At 42.3% G+C, this 26,293-nt stretch overlaps 1 protein-coding gene across 2 annotated transcripts in view; it reads left to right on the top strand.

Annotated features, from left to right (window-relative positions):
- The window catches only part of GLP2R (glucagon like peptide 2 receptor), a 41,543-nt gene that overhangs the window by 11,929 nt on the left and 3,321 nt on the right, over positions 1 to 26,293 (top strand). For both annotated transcript variants that reach the window (XM_071816550.1, XM_071816549.1), the window contains exons 4-13: positions 1,269 to 1,373; positions 3,247 to 3,368; positions 6,523 to 6,629; positions 6,875 to 7,031; positions 7,683 to 7,842; positions 10,840 to 10,900; positions 12,463 to 12,532; positions 15,985 to 16,073; positions 17,677 to 17,815; positions 23,755 to 23,796. In XM_071816550.1, coding sequence (XP_071672651.1) covers positions 1,269 to 1,373; positions 3,247 to 3,368; positions 6,523 to 6,629; positions 6,875 to 7,031; positions 7,683 to 7,842; positions 10,840 to 10,900; positions 12,463 to 12,532; positions 15,985 to 16,073; positions 17,677 to 17,815; positions 23,755 to 23,796 — 1,052 coding nt within the window. The remainder of the gene's footprint in view (positions 1 to 1,268; positions 1,374 to 3,246; positions 3,369 to 6,522; positions 6,630 to 6,874; positions 7,032 to 7,682; positions 7,843 to 10,839; positions 10,901 to 12,462; positions 12,533 to 15,984; positions 16,074 to 17,676; positions 17,816 to 23,754; positions 23,797 to 26,293) is intronic.

Genomic DNA, 26,293 nt, shown 5'->3' with positions numbered 1-26,293 from the left:
AACTAAAGCTGACAAGACCGAAAAACAGTAGTGAGAAGGTAGAGGTAATGACCTGTGGTGAAAACCCGGTGTGCACAAACATGATGCAGAAGAAGAGTGTATTATGGTGGGAAGGCAGAGAATGGTGGCTTGTGGTAACAATTAGAACTAAGCCAGATGACCCAGGAGACCACAAACAGTGACAAATGGCCAGATACTAGAGGATGGTAGTTTGTAGCGGGTGATGAGGAGAACTACAGGGACTCAGTTTTCATGAGATGGAGAGAAAACTGTTTTTCTTCTGGCAACCTACCAAATCCACACTTGAGCAAACCTCAGTCAGATATTGGGGAAAGGAAAGATAAAAATGTAGCTATAAATATTAGCAACTATATGGGTCATAAGGCAGATGGGGCCACAGATGTTCGGCCTCATATGTATGAGGGAATAACTAAGAACGCACATATTGTGCTCTGTATTTTAGCAGAAACAACCCAAAAGTATGGTGGTGAGATAGCACTCAGCTACCTTTATCGCTCTTTGTATTCTTCTTCCTGCACACGTTTCTCAAAGTATTGCTAAATATTATGGAAAAGAAAACAGGATAGACTCTTCTAGCTTTGGATTGGCAAAAGCATTTAAGTTAAGAGAGGAGAACTTCAGCTTATCTTAGGAGAGAAGCAGAGACTAACCAAGAGACTAATGTAGCCATTAATGCATTTTATCACACTGTAACCTGATCACATCATGTTAAGTCTACATTATCAAATGTTTTATCTTAGTCTTAAGTGCAGTGAGTCATGTGATACCTGTGAAACTTAAAATTGAGTTAGTTTGAGATATCACCAACTTCCTGAACTCTGTTGGCCAAAGACTGAGAGAAGTCACTATCCCAGAAGTTGGCAGCAGTTTGAAGAGAGAACCAGTGTCCCAGGGGGCATGAAAAGTGGAATATCTTCCAGTTACCAGCAAAACACCTGTGGCATGTACCAAAACCAGTGAGTGACAGCATGGGTGGAATCTATCTGTTACCCTTGGACAACAGAGGCCTCAGAATGAACTACGTAAAACCTGCTGCTGTTGTATAGATTCAGGGAAGAAGAGCAGTAGCCATTTCTGCCCTGTGCACTCAGCAGTGCAGTGTACAGTGAATGCACAAAGATTTTCTGCTACGTCTTGTAAATATTCTGGAGTAGCTTGCAGGTTATCTGGAACAGTATAGACAACTTTTCATGATTGCCCTTTGCCTGAACAACTCTTTGTAAAACTCCTATTTGCTTCTCTCCCAGGAATACACTGTAATGGGACATTTGATCAATTTGTTTGCTGGCCTTACTCGCCCCCAGGAAATGTCTCTGTTCCTTGTCCTTCATATTTGCCGTGGATGGAAAACGGTAATGTGAAAATGGTAACTTGTCTTCAAGTTTATGCCGGGAATACAGCTAAAGGGCAGATGGTGCTGGTCTCTCTTGTCACAGTGTCCTTTGAAGAGTCTGAAGTGTCTTTCTTGTCTCACCTCTATTCACCTGTTTTTCTGAGTTGAGGCATAAAATTTGTGTCGCTGTATAGTTATTTATGCTTTTTCTGTATCTCTGCTTGTTACAGCTCCATATTGTCTGCTATAAAGCAACATGTCCAAGATCGTGTAACCGTACTGCCAGGCCTTTATTGGCAGTAGCAGACATGGGGGTCGGCTTCTGAGGTTCAACTTCTGGGGTCCCCACTGACCCCAGACATGAACATCTCTCCCAGAAAACTGGAACAGTCCAACAAAGAGGCAGTCAGCCCTCCAGCAGGACCTGTGACAGCACCACAGAATCACAGAGTGTCAGAGGTTGGGAGGGACCTGGACCTGATCCCCAGGAATGAGTCCCCCCTCAGTCTCCTCCAGCTCCAGAGCCCCAGCTCCCTCAGCCTTTCCTCACACGGGAGATGCTCCACTCCCTTCAGCATCTTGGTGGCTGCGCTGGACTCTCTCCAGCAGTTCCCTGTCCTTCTGGAACTGAGGGGCCACAACTGGACACAATATTCCAGGTGTGGTCTCCCCAGGGCAGAGCAGAGGGGCAGGAGAACCTCTCTGACCTACTGACCACCCCCTTCTAACCCACCCCAGGTACCATTGGCCTTCCTGGCCACAAGGGCCCAGTGCTGGCTCATGCTCACCCTGCTGTCCCCAGGACCCCCAGGTCCCTTTCCCCTACACTGCTCTCCAACAGCTCGTTCCCCATGGTTATTCCACCAGCAAGTGATGAAAACACAAGCTTTCCAAGCAGCCTTTCCCTGAGAGGAGTGAGGCAGGGAAGATTTCAGGAAGAGAAAAAGAGTGACACCTGCAAAACTGTCTAAAAGCAAACAACATTCCCTTTCTTCTAAAGAAATGAGAGAAGATTCCTACCGCTGTAGCCTGGCATTCCTGAGTCGTGCTACACAGCCTTTCCTAGCTGCATGTGGCTTTTTAAGCAGCGTTTCTAATACTGCTTGCACGGATCAGTTGTGTCTGTCTTCCTTAGTTGATGGCAGACTACTACAGGCTGCTTATCCTAGCTTCCTCCAGCCAACCCACACATGGTTTGTTCTGTGATACCGTCATTTTCTCCTTTTTTGTGCTGCTAAACTGAAAGAAACCCAGCTTCTATCTAGTCTCCCACACAACTGCTTCTGCCAGCCATTCAGAACAAATTCATAATTTATACAAAAGAAAAATGTAAAGCAGTGCACCGGGTTATGAAGCTTTTAGTTGTGTTCACAACTCTTAATTAGTATAAACTAGTACAAAATAGTATTAGTATAAACTAGGACAATGCAGTGGAATCCAAGAAAACACCAGTTCACATCACCTACTGATTGGGCCACAAAGCATGTAAATAAACACCAGCCACAGGTATCTCAGAGAAAGACCATTCCCTAATCAAACCACACTCTTCCTCCTACACAGCCTGGGTAACCTGCTACCCACACTTGATGGAACTTGTGAGGTTAGTGAGGAAAAGGTAATACAGTAAGATGTGGGCCTACCTTTTGCATGCAGTAACTACATTTTTTTTGGAAATATAAGGTACACTGCCAGAATTTATTTCTGCTAATCTGTTCTATGTAAATCTGAAAAACATGTTGTCAAAGACAAAAGAAAAGTGATTTTTATTCCTTTTTGTGAGTGGGGATGGGGTGGTATCTATCGCTGTGGTGTAAGGAAGAAATCTTTAAAACCTGTATCAAAAAATAAACCTTTATTTTGACCTTTCAGCCTAAACCTCTGTTTACTTTCAGGAAGTGTAGGAAATGTATACAGAGTCTGCTTGGATGGAGGGACTTGGCAAACGAAGGAGAACTCCACAGACATTTGGCGTGACAGTTCAGAGTGTTCTGAGGAAAATAATTTAAAAAAAAATGTAAGTAAGTTTTGTATTATGGTTTAATACTTTAATCTTTATAATCCCTTCTTGAGTAACTGATAAAATGTTTCCACTGAATACCTGCAAAAGATGTTCAGAATCCATCCAGACTACCAAATGGAAACCAGTATTTAGAAGAAGCAGAGAGGGAAAGATTAAGGAAGGGGATTCCAGCTTTAGATGCCACAAATTATTTTCTCTCTGGATTCCAGTGTTCATATGTACTGAATTTCTCATAATAAAATTGAAAAAAAAGACTGCAATTTGACAAGAAAATAACTTAAATTCAAAGCATCACATCATCTGCCCCAAATTGCTGCATTCTGCCAGGACCAGACAACTACGTTCCCTGCCAGTTCCTGAGCCGTTTATCATTTAATGAGCCGTTAACCGGTCCTTGCAAATTTAGCTTGTCCCGGGTTCATCATAACGCGAATGCCGCTGGTCCCGGAGCACTGGGCTGTGTCAGCAGGGAGGAATGAAGCAAGCTATGTATTCTCACCTCGACAGTGCTCAGCCCTTTGTACTGAAGACAAACTGGGAACAATGACTGACCAGCTCTGGCTCGTGGAGCTGGGAATCGCACTCTTGCTCTGTATCCAAAAAGAAGCCTGGCTCGTGTTCTTGGCCAGAAGGCATTTTGCGACCGAGCAAGCTCATTCCGCCACCAGGTTTGAAGTACAGGGCGGTCCAAGTGGTGAAACATGGATCTGATCCTGTTGTCTGCTTGCACAACTGAGCAGTGACTGCCAAAGAACGCAGTGGTTTCGGATAACAGAAAAGCATGCAGCTTATCTGCTTTCAGCGTCTTGTAACTTCTCTTGCCATAAAGCTCAGATTAGCTGATGGCAAAATTAGGTCTCTTAGGTAAGCACTGTTACTGTTGATTTTTTTTTTAATACTTTCTTGGGTGAGCCCTGTTACTGTGTTATTAATTTACTGAGTAACATTATTGATTACTTTATTAAACACTATTAGTTCAGGATCTCAACATACTAATTTTTTACTGAACTCTTTATATAGTGAGTGCATGAACATCCAAACTTACCGTTTATTTATATAAGTGTGATAAACATTTGTAAGTACTCAGAGTTTTCCATGGTTTGTTGACCATTCTGGATCTCAAACTTGGGGGTGGGAGACACACTAATTAATTTTGTGTGACAGCAGCTTTCTCTGAAAGCTTTAACCAGCTTTCCTACCAACACTAAATGTGGTTTTGTACCTGTTTGTTGTTTTGAGTGGAGAGCCCCAAGATGTTAGGAGTAACCCAGAATCCACACACATCAGACATCAGAGGATTCAGCTTTATTTCATTTGCTTTGGTGTGGCAAAATTGTCACAGCCAAGATGATAACTCATGGATTTTATGAGTTTCATGCCTGTTTGGGTGTTTTCGTGGAGCAGAGTGACTAATATCTGTGCTATGGGAATCTCCCGCACCCACACTGGGCGCTTTCACCCTCTCCAAGAGAGTTTCTACCAGAATCCCGGTCTCACCTGTCCAGATAGCACTAATTAACATAAATTGATTAGAGACGACAACTGGCAGGCAGACGGTTCTAAAATCCTGGCACTGAGCAGTAAGACAGTTTACAAAGAAAACAGCAGAATCACTGAGGAAAAGACACAGGTGCCAAGAAAATCTTTGCAGGCCAAATATAGATCATGAAAATCATATATTCTGTGTCCCCTCTGTAGGGAAGCTTTTCTTGAGCTAGAAAAGCAATATGAAGAGACAAGCAGCAGACATAGGCAGCTAAATGGAAAAACTTAGCAAGAAGAAATGTTAAATGAAGCAAAGTGGAAAACAGGTTCCCCTTCCTCCCCTGAGGTCTCATTCATCATTTGAAGACATCCTAGACCACTCTAATTTAATAATTTTGATTTGGTTTTGTTTGAACTCATGGCAGAAGTCAGTCTATTTCAATGACTGTAGACAGACCTCGCTCTCAAAGTTGTACAGACACAACCGATCTATGTGTCCCCAGGCCACACGCACAGTCATTGCACTTGTGTGTACAGGTTGCATGAGCTGATCTCTGCAGTTACTAAACACCAGGATCCATTTGGTGCCTGTAGTCGTGGCAATAGTTAGCTACAAATCAGACTACAACGGGTGTTTGTGCAGGAACAATCTGGAAATGAGGCTGTGAGTGCCTTTGAATTTAAAAAGAAACTCAGGCCATCTGCAGGTGTCTTGGGCACTGATTTCCTGAGGCAGGGCAGGGAGCCGGCATCAGAAACCTCCTGGCCACCTTGCAACACAAAGAGTCACAGAATCCCAGAATGTCAGGGATTGGAAGGGACCTGGAAAGCTCCTCCAGTGCAATCCCCCCATGGAGCAGGAACACCCAGCTGAGGTTCCACAGGAAGGGGTCCAGGCGGATTTGAATGTCTGCGGAGAAGGAGGCTCCACAACCTCCCTGGGCAGCCTGGGCCAGGCTCTGCCACCCTCACTGAGAAGAAGTTTCTTCTCAAATTTAAGTGGAACTTCCTGTGTTCCAGTTTGAACCCATTGCCCCTTGTCCCCTTGTCACCCAGAAGAGCCTGGCTCCATCCTCCTGACACTCCCCCTTTCCATATTGATCCCCATGAATGAGTCCCCCCTCAGTCTCCTCTTCTCCAGCTCCAGAGCCCCAGCTCCCTCAGCCTTTCCTCACACGGGAGATGCTCCACTCCCTTCAGCATCTTGGTGGCTGCGCTGGACTCTCTGCAGCAGTTCCCTGTCCTTCTGGAACTGAGGGGCCACAACTGGACACAATATTCCAGGTGTGGTCTCCCCAGGGCAGAGCAGAGGGGCAGGAGAACCTCTCTGACCTACTGACCACCCCCTTCTAACCCACCCCAGGTACCATTGGTGTCCTGCTCACAAGGGCCCAATGCTGGCTCATGGTCACCCTGCTGTCCCCAGGACCCCCAGGTCCCTTTCCCCTACACTGCTCTCTAATAGGTCATGCCCCAACAAGTACTGGAACCTGGGATTGTTCCTGCCCAGATTCAAGACTCTACCTTGCCCTTGCTATATTTCATTACATTTTTCCCCACCCAACTCTCCAGCCTGTCCAGGTGAACTCAAAGGTTTCCGAGCTGTGTTTGTGCTCTGTCCACCTGCCTGCATGTATAACACTTTTTTCTTCTTTGTTCCTAGGAAGAAGAACATCAATTACTCACCACATTACAACTGTTGTACACTATAGGATATTATTTTTCTCTCATCTCACTTGTATTAGCTCTCCTTATACTTTCTTTCCTCAGGTTAGTAAAAATTTATGTAAACTTTAAAAGTACAGAGCCCAGCATGCACAGTCTTATTTTCATATAATCAAATTTATTGCTTAGCTTCCAATGTAAATAAACTAGATTTTCATAATAAGTATTATAAAAGCAATTCCTAGGCAAAATCTGTTGATAGCCACAATTCAAATACGACAGTATTTTTTTAGTATTTCTCCTAGTTAAAGATATCCTAGAGGATTCATACATTATTTTTTCTCCAACAGAAAACTTCACTGCACAAGAAATTACATCCATATGAATTTATTTGCATCTTTTATCTTGCGTGCCACGGCAGTTCTTATAAAAGACACCATATACTACAATATTTACTCTAGAAGACCGAATGATGAAACTGGATGGATACTATACCTTGGTCCTGAGGTAACTCGTTAGTTCAATGCTAATACTGAATGTGTGCTGCTAGTGGTCGTAACAGTTACAGTTTTGGAAGTTTGCCATATGGCAGCAAGTTTCAAGGTGTTAGTTGAACTTTGAATACTGAAATTTTGCTGGTAAAGCTTGGGGTAATCAAGAAAAAAATCCTGATTGGATATGTTGCAATAGATGGATTTTATATGAAACCTTGTATAGAAACAACAAATTAATCAGATTAGAAAGGTCCAATCAAAAGAAAGACAACTTAGACCTGTAGTTTTAAGGAAGAAATCTACACATTTATTTGGCACTTAAAAAAGAGTATTTTTATTCACTCTTGGTTTGTGTAGCACAACACAATGCACACAAATCTTGCTTTTAATATGTTATCAAATGATGTATTTACTCTGAAAGAACACCTAGAGACAAAAAGTAATTTAAAGGCTTTTCTGTACTAGGAAAATGTGCTGGTTTTCTTACACTTGTTTAGACAGGGAAACAACGACATCTCTCGTTTGCGATCACTGTGGGTAACTGATACTTGTATAATGTTGAATATAGGTCACCCATGTCAACAGGCAAAGCCACCAACAAGATGTTAGAGGTGACCATTGTTTTAATAGCTCATCACTGATTCCTGATCTCTCGTTTCTGCAGATCGTGATCATTTGCAGGACTGCCCAGTTTTTCTTGCATTACTTTGTCGGGGCAAATTATTTTTGGCTATTGGTAGAAGGAATTTATCTGCATACGTTATTGATAACTGTTGTACTCTCTGAAAAACGACTGCTACAGACATACATTGTGATCGGATGGGGTGAGTACACAACAATATCCAAATTCTTGATTCTGTGGTACTATTTTGAGCCAGTGGTGGATATTTGGTAATGAAGAAAGAAACAATCTGAACTCTTGTTTGTTTTGAAGTCAGTGATTGTCAATAATGGTGTGCCAGTAGTGATATCTTTGCAATTCAGTTTGACCTGCAGATGCAGGACATGGGTGAGTAGTTTCATAAGAAAACAGTCACCTAGTGGACAGAACAAGAAGAAATTTGACTGTATTTGACTGTATTTTCTGTCATCACTGAATATTGTGGTACTATTAGCAACTTCGTTTTCTTCCATCGTAATGGAGTGCCTACACAACAAAGATGTCTAAACACTAACAATTTTATTTCATATATTCACCTTCCTAGCTCACCTTGAAGTTCTAAAGTATGCTTTAAGTTAGAGGACAGCCTGAAACACTGCATGATTCAGGTGGAGGAGGGGATTCATTTTCTCTAAAAAGATTAAATTAAATTAATTAAAATCAATATTGAGACTCTCTCAAGAACCAAAGGAAGAAGACAAGTACTTTTGAAGAGTGAATTATTTCAATGTTTAAGAGAAGGAGGGTACTACCTTAATCCTTTCATGCATCTCTAGATACAGTCACATTGGAACGTGTCTTATTTCCTACAGCATCCTTTTCTCTGGCCTAGCCTGAATTCATCCACTATACTGCTGTGAAGATTATTTTTCAAGCTTGCAGTCTTGAAGATGTTATCCCATTTTTGACATCCCTCCTTTTCCTCTTTTGCTTCTTCCTCATCAGACATGAACGATCTTTGTTCACTTCCACTTTTCTCATCTATTAGAAGTTTCTGTCAAAGTGTAACACCACAGTTCATTATCCATTGCCAAGCCTCTGGTTTTTCTCCTCTGCTGCACCTCACACTTTAGAGGGTCCTTCTTGCCATCTTTTCCTTGATTTCTCTGTTCCCTCTCACATTCCTCTCTGAAGGTGCCTTGTGCTATATTGATAAGGTTGTATTAGCATAAAGACTATTGTCTTTCATGCTGTTTAGTGTTGTCTCATTGCTTCCTCACTCTTCCTACCTCTCTAAGTCCATTTGCTACTTTGATCATCAACTCATTGGAACAGGGGCTGATTGTTTGATTTCTTGTTCAAACTGCAATAGGACAAGCCTGTTAAGAAATTTGCTTGCTACTGCAAGAGTATAAATAATAATGATCATCTCCCTGTTGATACCCCTCCACTGCTGTCATACCTCTGTCATATTCACTGATTTCCTAAAGACCTTTGCCCACTAATGAGCCTAATTTCTTACTTATATTTATTAGATTTACTACTAAAATGGGATGTCTGGCACCTATCTTAGAGACATATGTAGTGCTGCTGGGGCTGAGCCAGCATGGGCGAACCATCTATGGAAACGTGCTCCTCAGCTGCGGTGCATGGACTGCACTTGATAACATCTCCCGGGGGTCATCTTTCCCCCATCTGTCCCCCATGGGACAACCTCATATTCCTCCTTTCCCAAGTGGCCCATTGTTCTCTTAGACCCCCTTGTTGCACCAATGCCATCTCCCACCTGAGTGAGACCCTTTCTATCTCTTTCCCCATTTTACCCAATCAGAGGTCTGTTATCTCTGAGAGTATTTTGCTTCGGCACTTTCCCTGTATTGCCACACTCCAGCTCTTCTGAGTTCGTATCCCAGAACACTGAATAGATCCTGTTCTGGCTCTAGTGACCCACATCTCCTTTGCTTTCTGCCATAACTACCAGGAAATCTCCTGTGTGTTATTGCACTGGCAATCCAGTTGAACACTTTCCTTTTGTAGCTTATGTACTTTGTGCTTGTGATTGAAGCTTGTGCCCGCACATTAGTAGACCACTGGAATAGTGCAGTAATCCTTTATTTCAGATTTTTTTTTTCAGTCTGCAGTCTACAGTCTCCAGGAAGTGTCAATAATAGGAGAATGGGGATCTGGATTATCTCTAAGAGGTCCAGGAAGGACAGGAAAACAAGCCTTTTCCAGTTGTTTTAATTAACCAGGCAGAGTTTCATGCCTCCACTGAAAACTCATTAAAATTCAGCAAATACAGATTTTAACAACTGACTCCTTAGCTAGTCTGTGAAGCCTCAAATGTCAATTATTTTGCATTCTCAAGGTCCATAATCTAGAAGATTAGGACAGGTCAGTAGTGTATATGTATCTATATGTATATATCAATCTGAAAATGCAAGATTCAACTATACAATGAAATGTCATTTTGTATTTGAACTGCAAATGAGGAAACCCAGAATCAGGTTGATTTTCGTACAATTCTAAGTAGAAGACTGAAAAGCATGTCTTTGCATCATGGACTAATGCAATGTATTGTGCTGGTTTTGGTCAGGATAGAGTTAATTTTCTTCATGTCAGCTAGTACAGGACTATGTTTTGGATTTGGATTTGTGCTGGAAACAGTGTTGACAGTACAGGGATGTTTTAGTTATTGTTGAGAGGCACTTACATAGAATCAAGACCTTCTCAGCTCCTCGTATCGCCCTGCCAGCAAGTGGGCTGGGGGTGAACAAGGAGCTGGGAGGAGACACAGCCAGGACAACTGACCAAAGGGGTATTCCATACCATATGACACCATGGTCAGTATATAAGCTGGAGGAAGATGTTGGGGTGTTAGGAATTACAGCATTTTTCTTCCCAAGTGACTGTTACACGTGATGGGGCCCAGCTTTCCTCGGGATGGCTGAGCACCTGCCTGCTGATGGAAAGCTATGAATGAATTCCTTGTCTTGCTTTGCTTGCATGTGTGGCTTTTGCTTTACCTATTAGACTGTCTCTATCTCAGTCCACGAGTTTTCTCACTTTCACTCTGATGATTCTCTTCCCCATCCCACTGGTGGGGAGTGAGAGAGCAGCTGCATGGCTCTTAGTTGCTGGCTGGGGTGAAACCACGACAGGTTGAACCTGTATGAACCATTCTGCAAGTCTGGCTGTAATTGACTCCTTTTATTTTCAGTTGTTCCTATCCTGTTTGTGGGCCCTTGGGGAATAAGCAGATCAAAACTGGAGAACACAGGGTAAGTTACTAAATAAAATGTGCCTTAGAATACTGGCTTTCTGTTTGCTTAATTCTTCTGGAAGCTCTTGACTGTAATTGACACGAGTATTGACCGCTGGATTATATTATGATTATACAGCACCTATTAATACTCGTTAGATTTTCTCGGTTACTTTTGGTACTTTTACATTGAACTGCTTGTAGGAATTCTCAGATTTACTTATGCGTAAATTAAGAAGTAGAATGAACATTCACTGTTACTGAAATGAAAGCTATTGCATTCAGTGTTCATCCACTTACATGAGGCAAATTGTCAGCACAAGCATCTTCATGTTAGTAAGAAAAGGAGGTGATTACTTTCATTGAACACTTTGAGTTTAATCACTATGCACTGCCATTTTGAAAAAAGATGTTATGGAAGATAATGACAAAAATTGATATTCACTAAAAGCTGATATTAAAAAATTTGTTCAGTATTCAGAGAATGAATCAGTAAGTGTAACTCTCATTAGGAAGCATCACTTTTCCAGTCTTCTTGTCTTCAACAATGCCATTAATGGCATCATAGACTTTGGGGTTTCTTTTGTTCCCCTTTTTTATTCATGGTACCTAGAGAGTTTTGTTTGGAACAGCAATACACTTATTAAGCAACAACATCAGGAACTGAATCACAGTTACAGAATCATGGAATCATAGAGTTGTTTTGGCTGAAAAAGACCTTTAAGATCATCGAGTCCAACCACTAACCCAACACTTCCAAGTCCACCACTAAACCATGTCCTTAAGAACCTCATTAGGGATGGTGACTCAATCACTTCCCACCACCATTCCTCTTCCAATGCCTGACAATCCTTTGAATATGTTTTTCCTAATATCCAATATCTAAACCTACCCTGGCACAACTTGAGGCTGCTTCCTCTCCTCCTATTGCTTGTTACTTGGGAGAAGAGACCAACCCTGCTTTCTCCAACCTCCTTTCAGGTAGTTGTAGAGAGCGATGTCTCCCCCCAACCTCCTTTTCTTGATGCTGAAGAACCCCAGTTGCCTCAGCAACTCCTCAAAGAGTTAGATGTTATATAGACCATAAATGTCAAGCCATGGTCCTATAGAGCTAATCAGCAAGAAGGAACATGTGCGTAGGACAAATTAGAAGATTAGAGCAGGAGAAAAGGAAGACAACTTCGAGGAAATAGTACGCATACTTTTTAGCAGGTCAAGAAACATGGTCACAATTCATAGTTTACCCATTTCCAGTTTCAGATAGATTAAATTGTGCAGGGTGAATTCCATTATGAAGGTTTGGTGCCATGTACAGTTGTTGTGTGTATCCAAAGACTGAATTTGCCAGATAGTTCTGAAGTTTACAGTTCAGAAAAACCTCTCTCAGCATTCTGGTGGAAAGATATTCAGAATAAATGCAGCTGCAGTTGCTGGTGAGACTCTTCCTAGTTTTATGCTGTTTCTCCTGAGTGGCACCTGAAAGAGTTGAACTTTGTCAACTTCCTTTTGCAATACATACATAGGCTATGTGAGCTTCCTAATTTTTAAAATGAAAATGATGTAATTATACTTTATCTTCAGGTGCTGGGGAACAAATGAACACATGGGAATCTGGTGGATCATCCGAGGACCAATGTTGTTTTCCATTGCAGTAAGAAGTATTTTCTCTGTTCCTAATATTGTACAGAAGTGTAACTGTCTTTTGTGATCCTTTCTTCAAGTATAATCCAATTCTTGGGTTAGAAAAGATGAGCCAGACAAAATTGTAAATGAGGTTTCTTATTGTTCAAAATTTCAATGTCAGCCTCTCAAAACACCACTGTTTATCTGTGCAGGGAATTCTGCACAGCTCCATCTATATCAAAGATGGAGCCTTTTGCTTTTCATACTTTTTACTTCTTATATATTTACTCTGTCATGGTTTAACTTGAGCTGGCAATACAACCACAATAGTCACTCACTCACCTCCTCCCCCATTCCTGCAACAGGGGAGAGAATCAAAAGGGAAGAGAGAAACTTGGATTGGGATAAACACAGTTTAATACAACAACAAACTACTAATATGCTACTAGTAAATATATGTATAAAATAGAAAGAAAAGATACTCGAGGCAATTCCTCACGAACACGCTGAGCAGGCAGGAAAACAGCACCTGGTCCCAATGCTGATCCCAGACAGAGAAAAGAGAGGAAAAAAAGGCAGAAAGGCCACAGACCTCTGCGAAATGGCAAAAGGCCAAATAAAATATCCTGGACCAAACTCCCCCGGCTGTGCCCCAGAGCGAGCAAGAGCAAGAACACCCGAAAGAGCCAGAGAGCCCCCCGGAATCTCCCGACTCTCCTTATATCTGGAACATGATGCTAATGGGCTGGAACACTCTGATTGCTCAGTCTGGGTGTCAGTCCAGCTCTGTCCGTCCATCCATCCCCCTTCCTCGCTGCCTCACACCTGTGGGCAGAGCTCAGAGTGTCCTTGGCTCTCAGACCAGAGCAATTAAAAACATTAACTCTTTGCTGGGCTGTTTTCTGCTTGTTCTTAATTTAAGTCCAAATAATGAACGTGCTAGCTATGGAAAAGAAAGATTTCTAACTGCATGAAGAAAATTAACCCATTTTCAGTCAAACCAGCACATACCTTCATTTTCTCAGTGAGCAGCTTACTTAGGAGAGTGCTACCATGTGGTGAGCACCACTAGAAAGCTCCAAATTCTCTGTAGAGGAAGATTTTATGATAACAAGGATGCAGAGAAGTGGCAATAGAAGCACTGATGGTCAAGGAGAGAAAGCATTCACCTAATGAAAATAAATGAATCATAGTATGAAATGATTGAGTTAGGAATTTACCTGAAGTGTGGTGATAATGAAGAGATGGAAATAGCATGATCAAACCATCTCATGAGGACAAGATTATGAACACGGACTTTTGATAGGTGGGACTATGGTTTGTGTCCAGGATACTCTCTTCTCACACAGTCAGCAAGGCATAAAAGGATTAGAGGAATAAGTGATTCGCTTAGCTAGACCAAAGACAAATGTTGTGGAGAAGAGATGTCTATGGGGAGTAAAAGAAGGACTGCTCAATGTGTAATATTGAGGAATTGATGCATTCAAGGCATCAATTGGAAAGGATGTTATTGATTTCTGCCACACTGAAGAAAAACTGTGGAAATTAAAGGTTTAAAGAAGAAATAATGGGCTTGTTTTTGCTGCTGCTGAGTTGGAGGGAACGGTGTGTGAGAGAAAGTGAGCATAGTTGGGACTGAGCTGTGAAAGTGAAACACACCTAGTAGCCATAAAAAATTTAAAAATAGGACAATGGAGGAACAATGGAGGACTGTCTACCCAAAAGCACAAAAAAAAAGATGTAGTGGACAAAAGAAAAACAAAAGAGAAAAGAAAACAACAAGTCCTGAGAAGCCAGAGGAGGGAAAAGAGAGCATTAAGAAAGTGAAGTCACCCTGCCCCGGGGTAGGGGAGAATGTGACTGACAGCACCTTGGTACCAGCCCAGGTGTGAACGTGGGGACAGGCACAGTGGGGCACAAATGTGCTAAGGAGCCATCAGTTGCCCCATTGATGGCTCTGAATTTTAGGGGGCTGTGCAACTGCCACAGAATTATTTGTATTTGTAAAAACAAAAAGTTACATTAAAAGGAGAATTCCAATTCTCAAAGTTAGGAGAGACCAGAAGCAGTCATCGCTTTAAAGATAGCTCACCTCCTCTTGTACATGTGCACATCTGTATCTCCCTTAACTTGTCCAAAGAGATACCCACGGGACGGACTGTTGCTGCAGGACAGAACAGGACAACACAGTCTACAAGACACGCACATTAGTAATGAGAGTTTTGGGAATGACATGAGGGCGCTTCATGAGGAAAAAGGATGACCCTGAGCTTAAGGTAGTTCAGCGCTCCCTCAGAACATTGCTTTCCAACGCTGCCTCTGTCTCGAAGTTCATACACAGTGCTAGGAAAAATGCCACAGCTGGCTACTAACTTCTGGATCTTGCTTTCTGAATGTCCAGACAGCTGATGGGTGAGAGTTGAGCACTTCCAGCTGCAGCTAAAATAACTAGTGTGATACTCTCAGTAACATAACGTTGATGATAGGTGTTCTGCAAACTCAAACTAAAGCACCTCTAACTGGTGAAATCTTACACTTTGGATGTCCATCTATTTATATTTTAATTTGTTGGTTTGTTGTTGTCTTGCTTATGTGTGGTTTGGGTTGGGTTTTGTTTCTTTGTTTGTTTTTAAGGAAGTAATATTCACTTATTACCCTGTGGTATTTTAAAGATACACCTGGGGAGAACAGCATGAGAAGTGTTCAGTTCTTTACACAGAACAAGAACTGGGGTTCCAGCAGTAATACCTCTAGGTCAGAAGTAGACAAGAAAAGTAGTTTGGAATAATTGTCCATGCCCAAAATGAAGAAGCAAGGTTCTGTGTTAAAATTAAAATGTAATTTTGTACTGGAAGACCATAAATTATAACATATACGTAAATCAGGCCCAATAAGCCAATGCTCATTTTCTCAACCTCACAACATGAATAACTTTTTTGCATAGGGCTTTTGGCTTGTGAAAGTGAAATAGTAAACGCCTCGGAGGCATTTGCAGGTCTTATTAGAAAAGAAATATTTGCAGATTGGTCTTGGCCACATCAGCACAATTTAATTAATAAAGGAATTAAATGTTCATAAAAGAAAGCCTTGGGGTTCCCTTGTCTGGCTGTCTAGAGCCTCTTTATTGTGATTGCAATCAACACTTTTTTTTTAACCACATCCTGCCTGCCGGTCATGGTTTGGTGAAGAGTTGTATGTCCTAAAGGTATATAAACTGTTGCATGTCCTAAAGGTATATAAACTGTGTTAACTGCCTCGTTTGGAGAGAGCTGAGTCCATCAGAGCCTGTTCCTGCTGCTCTGTGCTCTCTGCTGCAGCTGTGATAATAACCTGCTTCTGTTCCAAATCCAGCACAGCTCATCCCAGTTATTCAGAGACAGGTTTTACAAGTGTTTAATACCAATTTTACATTTCTTTAATAGCTATGTGAGTAGTGTAATAAAATTTATTGTGAGTAATACATATGTATTTTGTTTCAAGGTTAACTTTGGCATCTTCTTAAAAATTCTCAGGATGCTGATTTCCAAACTAAAAGCTCAGCAAATGAGCTTTCATGACTACAAATATAGGTAAGTAATAAATAACTAAGAAGTCCTATCTTTTTGTTTGTTTGTTTGTTTGTTTGTTTTTGTCACAACAGCAGAAGGTTGCTGGTTTACCCATGTAGATTACACATTTATCGATCATCGCCAGGTGTAATGTATTTAGAGTATGATATAGGAAACCGTCTGGGGAAACAGGCTCCACATACATTTTCTTACCTGAGAGGTAAAGGCTGGTCAGCTCTGCGTGCTGAATGTTATGGGCACATTTTCTCCAGGACTTTGCAATGCAGTAAGGTCTCTGTTCCCAGTATCCTCACTGTACACCTGTGACCTTCCCTGGTGTGACATATTTTCCCCCAAGTGTGACAAAAGGTCCTCAAAAGGAAAGGAGGTGTACAAGATTCCTGGGACACTCCTAAGTGGCATTAGCATTTCTGATCTACATGTTTTCACAGACACAGACACTGTTGACTTAAGAATGTCCCTGGTCTGCTTGTAAACTCAAGTTTGAGCATCAGCCGTAGCCAACGCTCTTGCAGGCCAGAATTTCAATGGTCTGTCATGTCTTCTGGAAAGTCCTGGAGTTGGCCTCTGCACAAACATCTTCACACTTTGTGGGAACAGCAATGGAAGGTTGCTCGACAAGGAGCAAAGGGTGCAGTGAAAATCGCACTTAAATCAATGGAAACCTGAGGATTTGTTAACTGCTTTCCGCATCCCAGTTTTTTTCAGTTTTTAGTATCTTAGATCAAAGCATTGTCAATCCCTGTCTGCTCCTACAGTCCTGCCCCATTAAGATGAACTGTTTTATTGTCTAAGATGGCTGACCAAGGGCAGGGGAGATGGAAATTCCACTACTAAATTCCTATTAAATTCTTAACAAGAAGCGTATTTACATTTTCCTTCAACATTCAAGATCCAGAAGATCTCAGCTGTATTCTCCAGATTGCTGCAGGATGATTGTTGCGTTATAGTCACAGACAGTAGTGCTGAGTTTAACATTGGCCAATGTTTTGTATTGTATTCTCTTTTCTACTGCTTATAATTTTGCTGAACTTTGAAAGATTCAAGCTATTCCTCCCATTGCAAGTCTTCCTCAGAACTCGCTTTCTTTTGAGGTTTTTTCTTTTATTCATGCAAACATGTTCCCAGACTTGTAAAATATTATCTTCCATAAAAATTATTCTGGTTGCATTTTTAAAAAGCAGATGACTGCCAACAGCACAGCAAAAGCTTTCTATGCAGCTACTAGAGCTGTCAACAGTGATAGGAACGTCTAGGAATCCATTAACAGATCACTTATATTTAGCTATGTAAATATTTTCCTGTAGCACAAGGTTGGTGACAGTGACCTTCCTGTTCCATTTCTTCTCCCTGAATCTTCACCGTAAAACCCAAAGCCAAGATTCCCTCCAGCACAGACTTGTCTGATAGTGTGCTCCAAAATTTGTATCTGAGAATTTGTCCTCAAAATCACTGAATTACTAATACCATTCCAGAGTCAGAATATTGAGGAAATATTTCTGGAATATCTTTGTAATATCTGGAGTTTCTTTGTAACTGAATTTTTGATTCTTGCACCAAGGATGTTGAAAAAAATACTATAATCAAACATTTTCTTTTTCAGATTGGCAAGATCTACACTTGTGCTGATTCCATTATTGGGGATCCATGAATTTGTATTTACCTTCATCACCGATGAACAGGTGGAAGGACTTTCAAGACATATAAGACTTTTCATTCAGCTGACAATGAGCTCATTTCATGTAAGTACTGTTTTGCAAGTGCTGTTTTTAGGGGTCACAGAGCCATATAAATATGTTTCTCACTTACAGATACCACAGATGTACAGTTCATCATGGACACAGCGGGTCTGTGGAGCAGTCCTTACCTTTTAGGACTTTTTCCAAAAGGGGTGGAATGTAGACTACATTGTGTTTGGGGGAGTTTGGTGAAATGAGATGCAGATCTGAATAACGTGAGAACAACAAGCAGAGTTAAAACATTTACTGTGAGGAGAAGCGTGGGAAGGATAAACAGGCATCGCTTTGTGTGTGGTTCCAGCCGAGAGGACACTCTGGTTACATCTACCAGACTAACGCCCCTGACTGAGACACATCTTGTATGAGACCCCTGAGTTGTGTGCTGTTCGGCAGTTGTAACAGAGGCACTTCCATGCAAGCCTAGGGAAAACTCAAAGACAGTTTTTATGCCAAAAGCACACCTACATACTTCAAGCACCTGTATACTTCAGACCTCCATAGTTCCCATATCAAAGATGTCATCTCAGTTTGGGGCTTCTGCCTCTTTCGTGGGTTTAAGTATAAATTCAACAAAGCACTTTATGCAGAAGTGAAATACAGAAACCCATCACGAGCACTGGCCCAGGCTGCCCAGGGGGGTTGTGGAGTCTCCTTCTCTGCAGACATTCAAACCCGCCTGGACCCCTTCCTGTGGAACCTCAGCTGGGTGTTCCTGCTCCATGGGGGGATTGCACTGGATGAGCTTTCCAGGGCCCTTCCAACCCCTGACATCCTGGGATTCTGTGATTCTGTGTAATTCAGTGAACAGACACCAGTAAAAAAGTCCACTTCTGCACACCAGACCCCTGGCTAGCACAGTCCTCTGGTAAATGGAGACAACACAGGCCCCAGCTAGGAGATGCTTTAATCTGTTCCCAATGAGGCTCCCACAGCACCATTTCCTCCTGCACAAACAAAGTGGTGTAAGTGAGCAACCAAATATGCAAAATGAACTGAGAAGAAGGAGGATGAAAGTGAATCTGAATTTGTGGGTAAATGACTAGGTCAGCTGGCTGGGCAGGGGTGCTTTGGGGCCTTGGCACCTACCTCTGAATCACAGAACCCCAGAATGTCAGGGGTTGAAGGGCCCTGGAAAGCTCCTCCAGTGCAATCCCCCCATGGAGCAGGAACACCCAGCTGAGGTTCCACAGGAAGGGGTCCAGGCGGGTTTGAATGTCTGCAGAGAAGGAGACTCCACAGCCTCCCTGGGCAGCCTGGGCCAGGCTCTGACACCCTCACCGGGAACAAGTTTCTCCTCAGATTTAAGTGGAAACTTTTGTGTTCTGAGCATTGATACGATTTACATTATAGATTTTAAAAGTTAAGAGAAAATTAAACAGAGAAGGAATACATCATCTCAGTACTTCCCTTACTCATCCTTTCTTTCTACTCAGAGTCTCGTGAGACGTGGCAGTGGTTGGTTTAACCTGCCGTGATCCAGGAGGAGGTGCAGCTGTGCCTCCGCTCAGAGGGGCTCGTAGCTGGGTGTCTGCTCTAGTGCTGAGGCACTAGGTATTTCTCATGTTTCCAGGTTATTGAGCAAAATATGGGATATATTGCAACAGCCAGCTTCTCCTTTGGAGAAAAGCACATTGACCCACTGACTAGAGCTGAATCCTTAACACAGGTGTTTAAAGTCCATGCAAGGAATAACTGAAGAAGTTGCATTTTCTGCTTTGCTGTGTTTTTCTTCGTCCCTGCTCATTGCAGGGGGTTGGACTAGATGACCTTTGAAGGTCCCTTCCAACCCAAACTATTCTGTGATTCTGATTCTGTTGCTTTGCATCCCGGATCACAGTTACCAGGCTATTGTGAGTGTCAGTCGAGGTGCCCAGTGCCCCATCCTCCACCCCGTTCAGTATATACAGGAGCTTAGCGCTTAACTGGACACTCGAGAAAAACAGCACTTGTGCTGGTCTGAGTATTCAAGCTTGGGCGACAGCGTTTAACTCTCCACTGAATATAGTTTCCTAACCATTAAATGTTCCTACTGGTTAAAGGACTTTTGGCATTTTATCCCAGCAATCAAAAATTCACGTCTACATTTTCCTATAATGATTCCCGAGATATAAGTCTGGCAAGGTCAACACCTGTAAACCTGTGTATTACACCTACTCCTGTATCTCCGTAGGGAGCTGTTTTTCCTCCTTGTAGTCATTTCAGCTTGAGCAACAGGAGAACTCTTCTTATTTCTACTATAAAAGGAGACTCCATAAAGTTCAAGTTCTTATGCGATGTCATTCACAAATTTTAACTAAGATTTTAAGAGTCTCTCTTTTTAATGAGGTTGTCATATATCCACTTATCTCAAAATGCAGGCAAAGCAAATCAGGTAGCAGTTTAACTTCTCTGAGCAATTCCTGCAATACTCCACTTGACATGTCTGTATATAAAGCTTTTCTACCCCCAAAAAAATCATAACTATGAGAATGTGTCCTCATTCAAAGTTTGGGCTCAGTTTCCTAAAAGGATGTGTTCATTCACCGTATCTGCAAAGTAACACTATGACATCCTATATGTATACTCATAAAAACACAGTACTGATGAACAAGTTTCTAGAGCTAAGAGAAAATTTGTCAGGGCACTCACATGGGTGGAATAGATAGAGGGACTAAAATCTGCAGGTGGAAAAGAAGTTTCTCCCCTTACAATCCGCAGAGTGTTTTAGAGGTGTTGATGTACTTGACTTCCCTTTAGTCACCCTCACTTAGTAGCGTGTAAGTGTGCGGGAACCTGAGGTAGCGAAGTAGTCAGAGTGTGGCTCTGGCAGCTGTGCACCCTCATATCTTGGCTGCAAGCACGAGGTGTGAAGAAGACACACTCCATTACAGTGATCAGTCCAAAACAGCACAAACTGCACAGCCAGCTGTTACTGAAACTAAATGATGATTCTTAGATCGCTGCTCATGCACAAGTTAATGTGTGTTTCGCTGTAACTGTTTACTCTCAAGTTTACAGAGGCTAAGAGCTGGACACACCAGTCATTCTGCAGGCACAAAGCGCTGCTGGCTGCTTCCATCTGCATTCTGCAGAGCTGCTGAGATAGTTCTCCCATTCAACTACCTGCCTGGCAATGTGTCCTTTACTCTTATCTTCCTTTCTTGACCTTCTTGGTGAGACAGGACAGTGATTTCCAGGTCTCAGTTTTTTTAACGGGGTACCCAGCAATATCTCTGGCTCCCAGTCCTCACTGCTCACTACCCCACTGGTCTGACGTCTGCCCTCTCTAGAGTCTGAGGCACGAGGTTGTCGAAGCATTATTGCACTTTCCCCACAATTTAGGATGATCTTTGTTTTTAACGTGCATGCATGCGCCAGTGCTCTGGCACATCAACGCTTTGACGTCGTTACTGGGGGTCTAATGAAACATTCCCACTACAGCCTGGGGGGAAAGGCGTCCGGGCAGGCGGAAGGGGCTTCATGCAGAGCCACCACCCCACGGGGACCCGCTGACATGGTCCATGCTCCTCAGTTAGACAAATCCTTACTTGGAGAGGTCGCAGTGACTAGATGTTATTTTAAGAAACACAGAATTGTTTTAAGTGAAAATTTTATTTACTGGCTTGCACAAAGAAATCTGATATACAAGATAGCTTACTCATCACTGCTAGAAAACACCAGTTCATTCCTTTTAGAGGAACATGCACGCGCTCAGCTCCATGGCACGCTCTGGAAGCAGAGCTTCTTTTCAAAATACCCACAGATCTTAGACAATGTGTATTGCAGATTCTCTTTTTTAGCTACAGCATTATTTGTGAAGGGATTAGCAAAAAAGCACATAAACTGTATACACTTACATCTGTTTAGTCTGTAAATCTTCTCAGTAGTTTTAAAAAGCAGTTGAACTGTTTTGTTAAAGAAAAACAATTACCTCTGGGATCTCATCCGGAGGTTTTATTTCAAACATATTCAAGGAGCACAGTATTAAATTCTAAATACGCATTCTGCTGTAGATTTGGTGCTTTACATTAGAAAGTGGAGTAATTAAAACATCTCGGTTCACTGGTGCATGCAAACTGTCAGCCACAGGAAAAAATACAGGTTTCTGGAGGATAAAACCCAGGGAGATTTTTATCATGACTAATTTATTATATTGCTATTGTCAATAGAGCTGAAGAACAATTGTGAAGCTTACACATACATCTATCGCTAACAAACATTGCTTCTGAATTTGATTCTTCTTTTTCCCTCACATTGTGATAATTTAAAAAATGTATGCCTTAGAATTCATGGCATATGAGAAAGATGTCTAAGTATGACGTTCCATGCATTGAAAACAAAAATAATATGAGGGAGCATTAAAAAAATCAGGATATAAAACGAACATCAAACATGCATCATCAACTGAATTTTACACCTTCTGGTATGATTTTACAGTGCTCTGCCCGTCACTGCAGGCTCTGATCCTGCAGCATCAGCAAACTCAATTCACAAAGGGATTTACAGGCCCACATTCCACACAGAGGTGCCACTGGTGTCACAGAGCCCTTCCCCAGCCCCAGTTCCTGCGTTTCTGGCAGCGGGTGTCACCAGGCTTAGCAGCACCATGGAGTTCAGAACTGATTTCTGCGTGTGGTGCCTGTGAGGCCGAATGTAGAGCTCCTGCTCAGAACACAAAACCCACACCCAGCAGAGAGATTTTCTGCTCAAAAACAGAGAACTGTCTCCAGGAGGAGAACCAATTCTGCATAAAAATGTGCTTTTTAGGCTATTAAATTTGTATTTATTCATCAGAACCTCTCTGCATGGTTTCTAAGTCTTCTATAACTACTATTCTAAAATTTATCCCCATACTTAAATACCATTTATTATAAACTCTTAATGACCACAGTATTTTGTGATATTTTAATACTTCAGATGCAGAAGATTATTTAAAAGTTACAATGATAAATGACATGTCAAAATTACCTATTTCTTTCTACCATAACCATGGTGAAGCATGAAATACAGCAGAAACAAAATACATGGAAAAAACAATTGTGGTTGCTATTTCTTCTGTCCCTATTTCTGCTGGTGTGGCAGATAAACTGGGGTTTTTGTCATACTTATTGCATATATGCTTAAGGAATTAATAGCTCCAAACCTTTCAGAATTGCTAGAAAATTAACAGCAGACTCAAAATACTATTGGTTAACACTAGATACAATAAAAATATTGAAGCTGCTGTGTATGTGAATTTGGTTTTAAGCTTTTGTTTGAGAAATATAGAAACATTTCTGGAAAAGTATGAGTGTGAAAACTGTATTATATATGGTTATGACAACTTTTTACTTGTAATATTAACATTGCCTTAGGACTGATAGTCAACAGTATTTATTCTCTTCATCACAACTTGTGCCACGGCAATGTTTCGACATACCAAAAGGAGTGCATTTCCTGAAGCAATGGTAATAAATCTGCGAAGCTGTGCCAGACTGTTAGGGTAAGATGCATGTATGTAAGCAAGATCAAAAACAGGCAGAGAGGCTGAAAATGGAAAGGGTAATTTTGAGGTTGGCTTAAAACAAGTTTCATCTCTAGGATTTGTTTTCTTAAAAAAATACGTTTCCATTTCAGTGGAAAAATGGCGATTCAAAATAGCCATAACACTTAATAAAGCTGAGCCTTAAACCAGCACTAATCAGTTAATAAACTAGCACTAATCAGCAAAATAAAGATAACATGGAAAATCCAACTGGGTCGTATAGTCTTTGTTCTTTACCATCTGCACCAAATGTGCAAAATCACCACAAGAAAACAAGTTAATGGGTGCTTCAAGAATAAATACAGGCAACTAGTTTCCTTTTTGAAAATGAAGCAGCATTGTTTATACTTACAATTTTAACACCAATGTAATCTTTAAACTAAAACTTCAGGTATTTCCTGTACACTAACTTTTCCTTCTTGCTGTCTTTCTCTTACAGGGATTTTTTGTAGCAGTTTTATATTGCTTTGCTAATGGAGAGGTAAGAGACACGGTTTTAGTTGATTAGTAAAGTTTATTAATGACACCAAGAAAGATGAATGCACTAGCTCTACTTATTCAAGAACTAGTGCTATGCATTCTCTGCAGCTGGTGTAATTGTTTTGTATGAAAAGAACAGCAACATCTCTCACAGGTTTAGGTTGCAAATACAAAGTATTTCCACTGAAGCTTGAGTGGCTATAGCACCGTGGAGGTATGGATACCTTGGGGTGTCTGAAATACCAGTAGAGGCTTGTGGTCAGCCACCCAAACCACAGTCCTTTAATCCATGGGAGTCCCAGATTTCATGTTCGACCAGGCTAAACCCTTTCTTAGTTTATGCCTAAAGTCCATGTGAAGACATCAAATTTGGGGTGATTTAGTATTTTAGACAGCAACATGTTGAAAAAAATAATTTCATGCTTGCAATGCTCAGGACACCCCTAAACTTGATGTGAGGGCGTTCCATGTCTGGAAGTTCCCTCCTGCTATCCCTCAAGGGACAGCTGGGTGTTCAGTTTGTTCCATTCCAGGATTTAGGCAGATGAATTATGGCTCTCCTGCAAGAAGATGACAGCAGGGAAAGCTAATCTTGTGCCCAACGTAGGGTAAAGACTGAATTGAGACCAGGTTGCTCAGGGTGTTGTCCAGCTGAGCTTTGAACCCACCACAAGGACAAAGGTTCCACCACCTCTCTGGGCCTCTATTCAGTGCTTCACTGCACGCAGGAGGAAACAACTTTTGCATATGTTCTGTTAAAATTTCCCCTATTTATTTCAATTTATGATAGCTGTCTCTTGTGACCCTATCAAACACCTCTGCAGAGTGCCTGGCTGTCTCCATGATCTCCTCATGGGCAGCAGTCAGACCTTCAGTGTGAATGAGGCCCATTTACTCAGCCTCTCCTCACAGGGCAAGTGCTCCAGCCCTGGTCTCTGCTGATGGGTTCAAGCTCATCAACACAGTTCTTGTACCAGGTGCCCAAAATTAGATGCAGTATTCACCGATAGTCTAACAATTATTAAGGAGAATAATCACTTTATCTGCTGGCTCTGCTGCTGCCCACACAAGCTGGTGCCACCATCACTGTCACAGAGACATGCTGCCTTTGCCGTATCACACTGAATTGTCACAAGCTGCTTCAGAAAATGATGGTACGTAGGCTCAATTTTAGGTGTTTTCTAAGTTCAGTCTCACTGTCTGTACTTCTCTTATGTTTGGTCTGGGTGCAGACGACTACTTGCAATAAGCAGGCACGTATCCAGCATCGGTAGTACTTAAGAGCCTCGCACAGCTGCTTGGCATGGTGCACACCATACCGACAAAGGTGCAGGAATTTTGGCACCTTCTTAAAGGCACCAGTGGAGCATGTGAGATGGGCATTATACAAAAGGTAGGCCCTGTGTTCCTAGTATTTAACAAGGAAACCCAGAGCAATTTTGCACTACTTACACAAAAAAGAGAGCTGGCACTTGTCTGCAATACAGGAGTAATGGTCTAACATTTGTGAAGAGCACAGAACCACTAGCATCCCTCATCAGCAGTTAAAAGTTGCTCTTTTGGCCCTCTAAAAGAGGTTGAGAGAGGTTCTGCTGCCCCTCTGCTCTGCCCTGGGGAGACCACACCTGGAATATTGTGTCCAGTTGTGGCCCCTCAGTTCCAGAAGGACAGGGAACTGCTGGAGAGAGTCCAGCGCAGCCACCAAGATGCTGGAGGGAGTGGAGCATCTCCCGTGTGAGGAAAGGCTGAGGGAGCTGGGGCTCTGGAGCTGGAGAAGAGGAGACTGAGGGGGGACTCATTCATGGGGATCAATATGGAAAGGGGGAGTGTCAGGAGGATGGAGCCAGGCTCTTCTGGGTGACAACCAGTGACAGGACAAGGGGCAGTGGGTTCAAACTGGAACGCAGGAAGTTCCACTTAAATTTGAGAAGGAACTTCATGGTGAGGGTGTCAGAGCCTGGCCCAGGCTGCCCAGGGAGGCTGTGGAGTCTCCTTCTCTGCAGACATTCAAACCCGCCTGGACCCCTTCCTGTGGAACCTCAGCTGGGTGTTCCTGCTCCATGGGGGGATTGCACTGGATGAGCTTTACAGGGCCCTTCAACCCCTGACATTCTGGGATTCTGTGATTCTACCTCCTGGTCCAGGGCAAAGAGCTTGCCAGTTAGAGCAAGGGAACGTCCCGATCCTCGGCGCAGGCCCGGGGTGTGCACTCCATCTGCAGCACTGGCTCAAGCGATGCAGGACACTCAGTGCTGAGGATTTAAGGCAGGCTGCCAAATAAAAAGCTTTAACAAAAAGAAACCAGATACCCAAGCACAACACTGCAGCCAAGCTGTGTGATCCTCATTTCCACAGCCCTTGGGCTCTCCTCCTCCTCACTTCGTCAGGCTGTAAATTTGAAAGCTCTCCCACAGATGTTCATTAGGATCACAGTGTATCAGGGCTTCAGGGGCCAGGAAGAACTTCCCCGAGTCACAGTGAAGAAGGTGGACTCTTAA

This window comes from Patagioenas fasciata, chromosome 18, assembly GCF_037038585.1.
Source record: "Patagioenas fasciata isolate bPatFas1 chromosome 18, bPatFas1.hap1, whole genome shotgun sequence".
Classification (NCBI taxonomy): Eukaryota; Metazoa; Chordata; class Aves; order Columbiformes; family Columbidae; genus Patagioenas; species Patagioenas fasciata.
The sequence above is the reverse complement of the archived record's forward strand: the minus strand, read 5'-3'. Positions and strand labels throughout refer to the sequence as shown.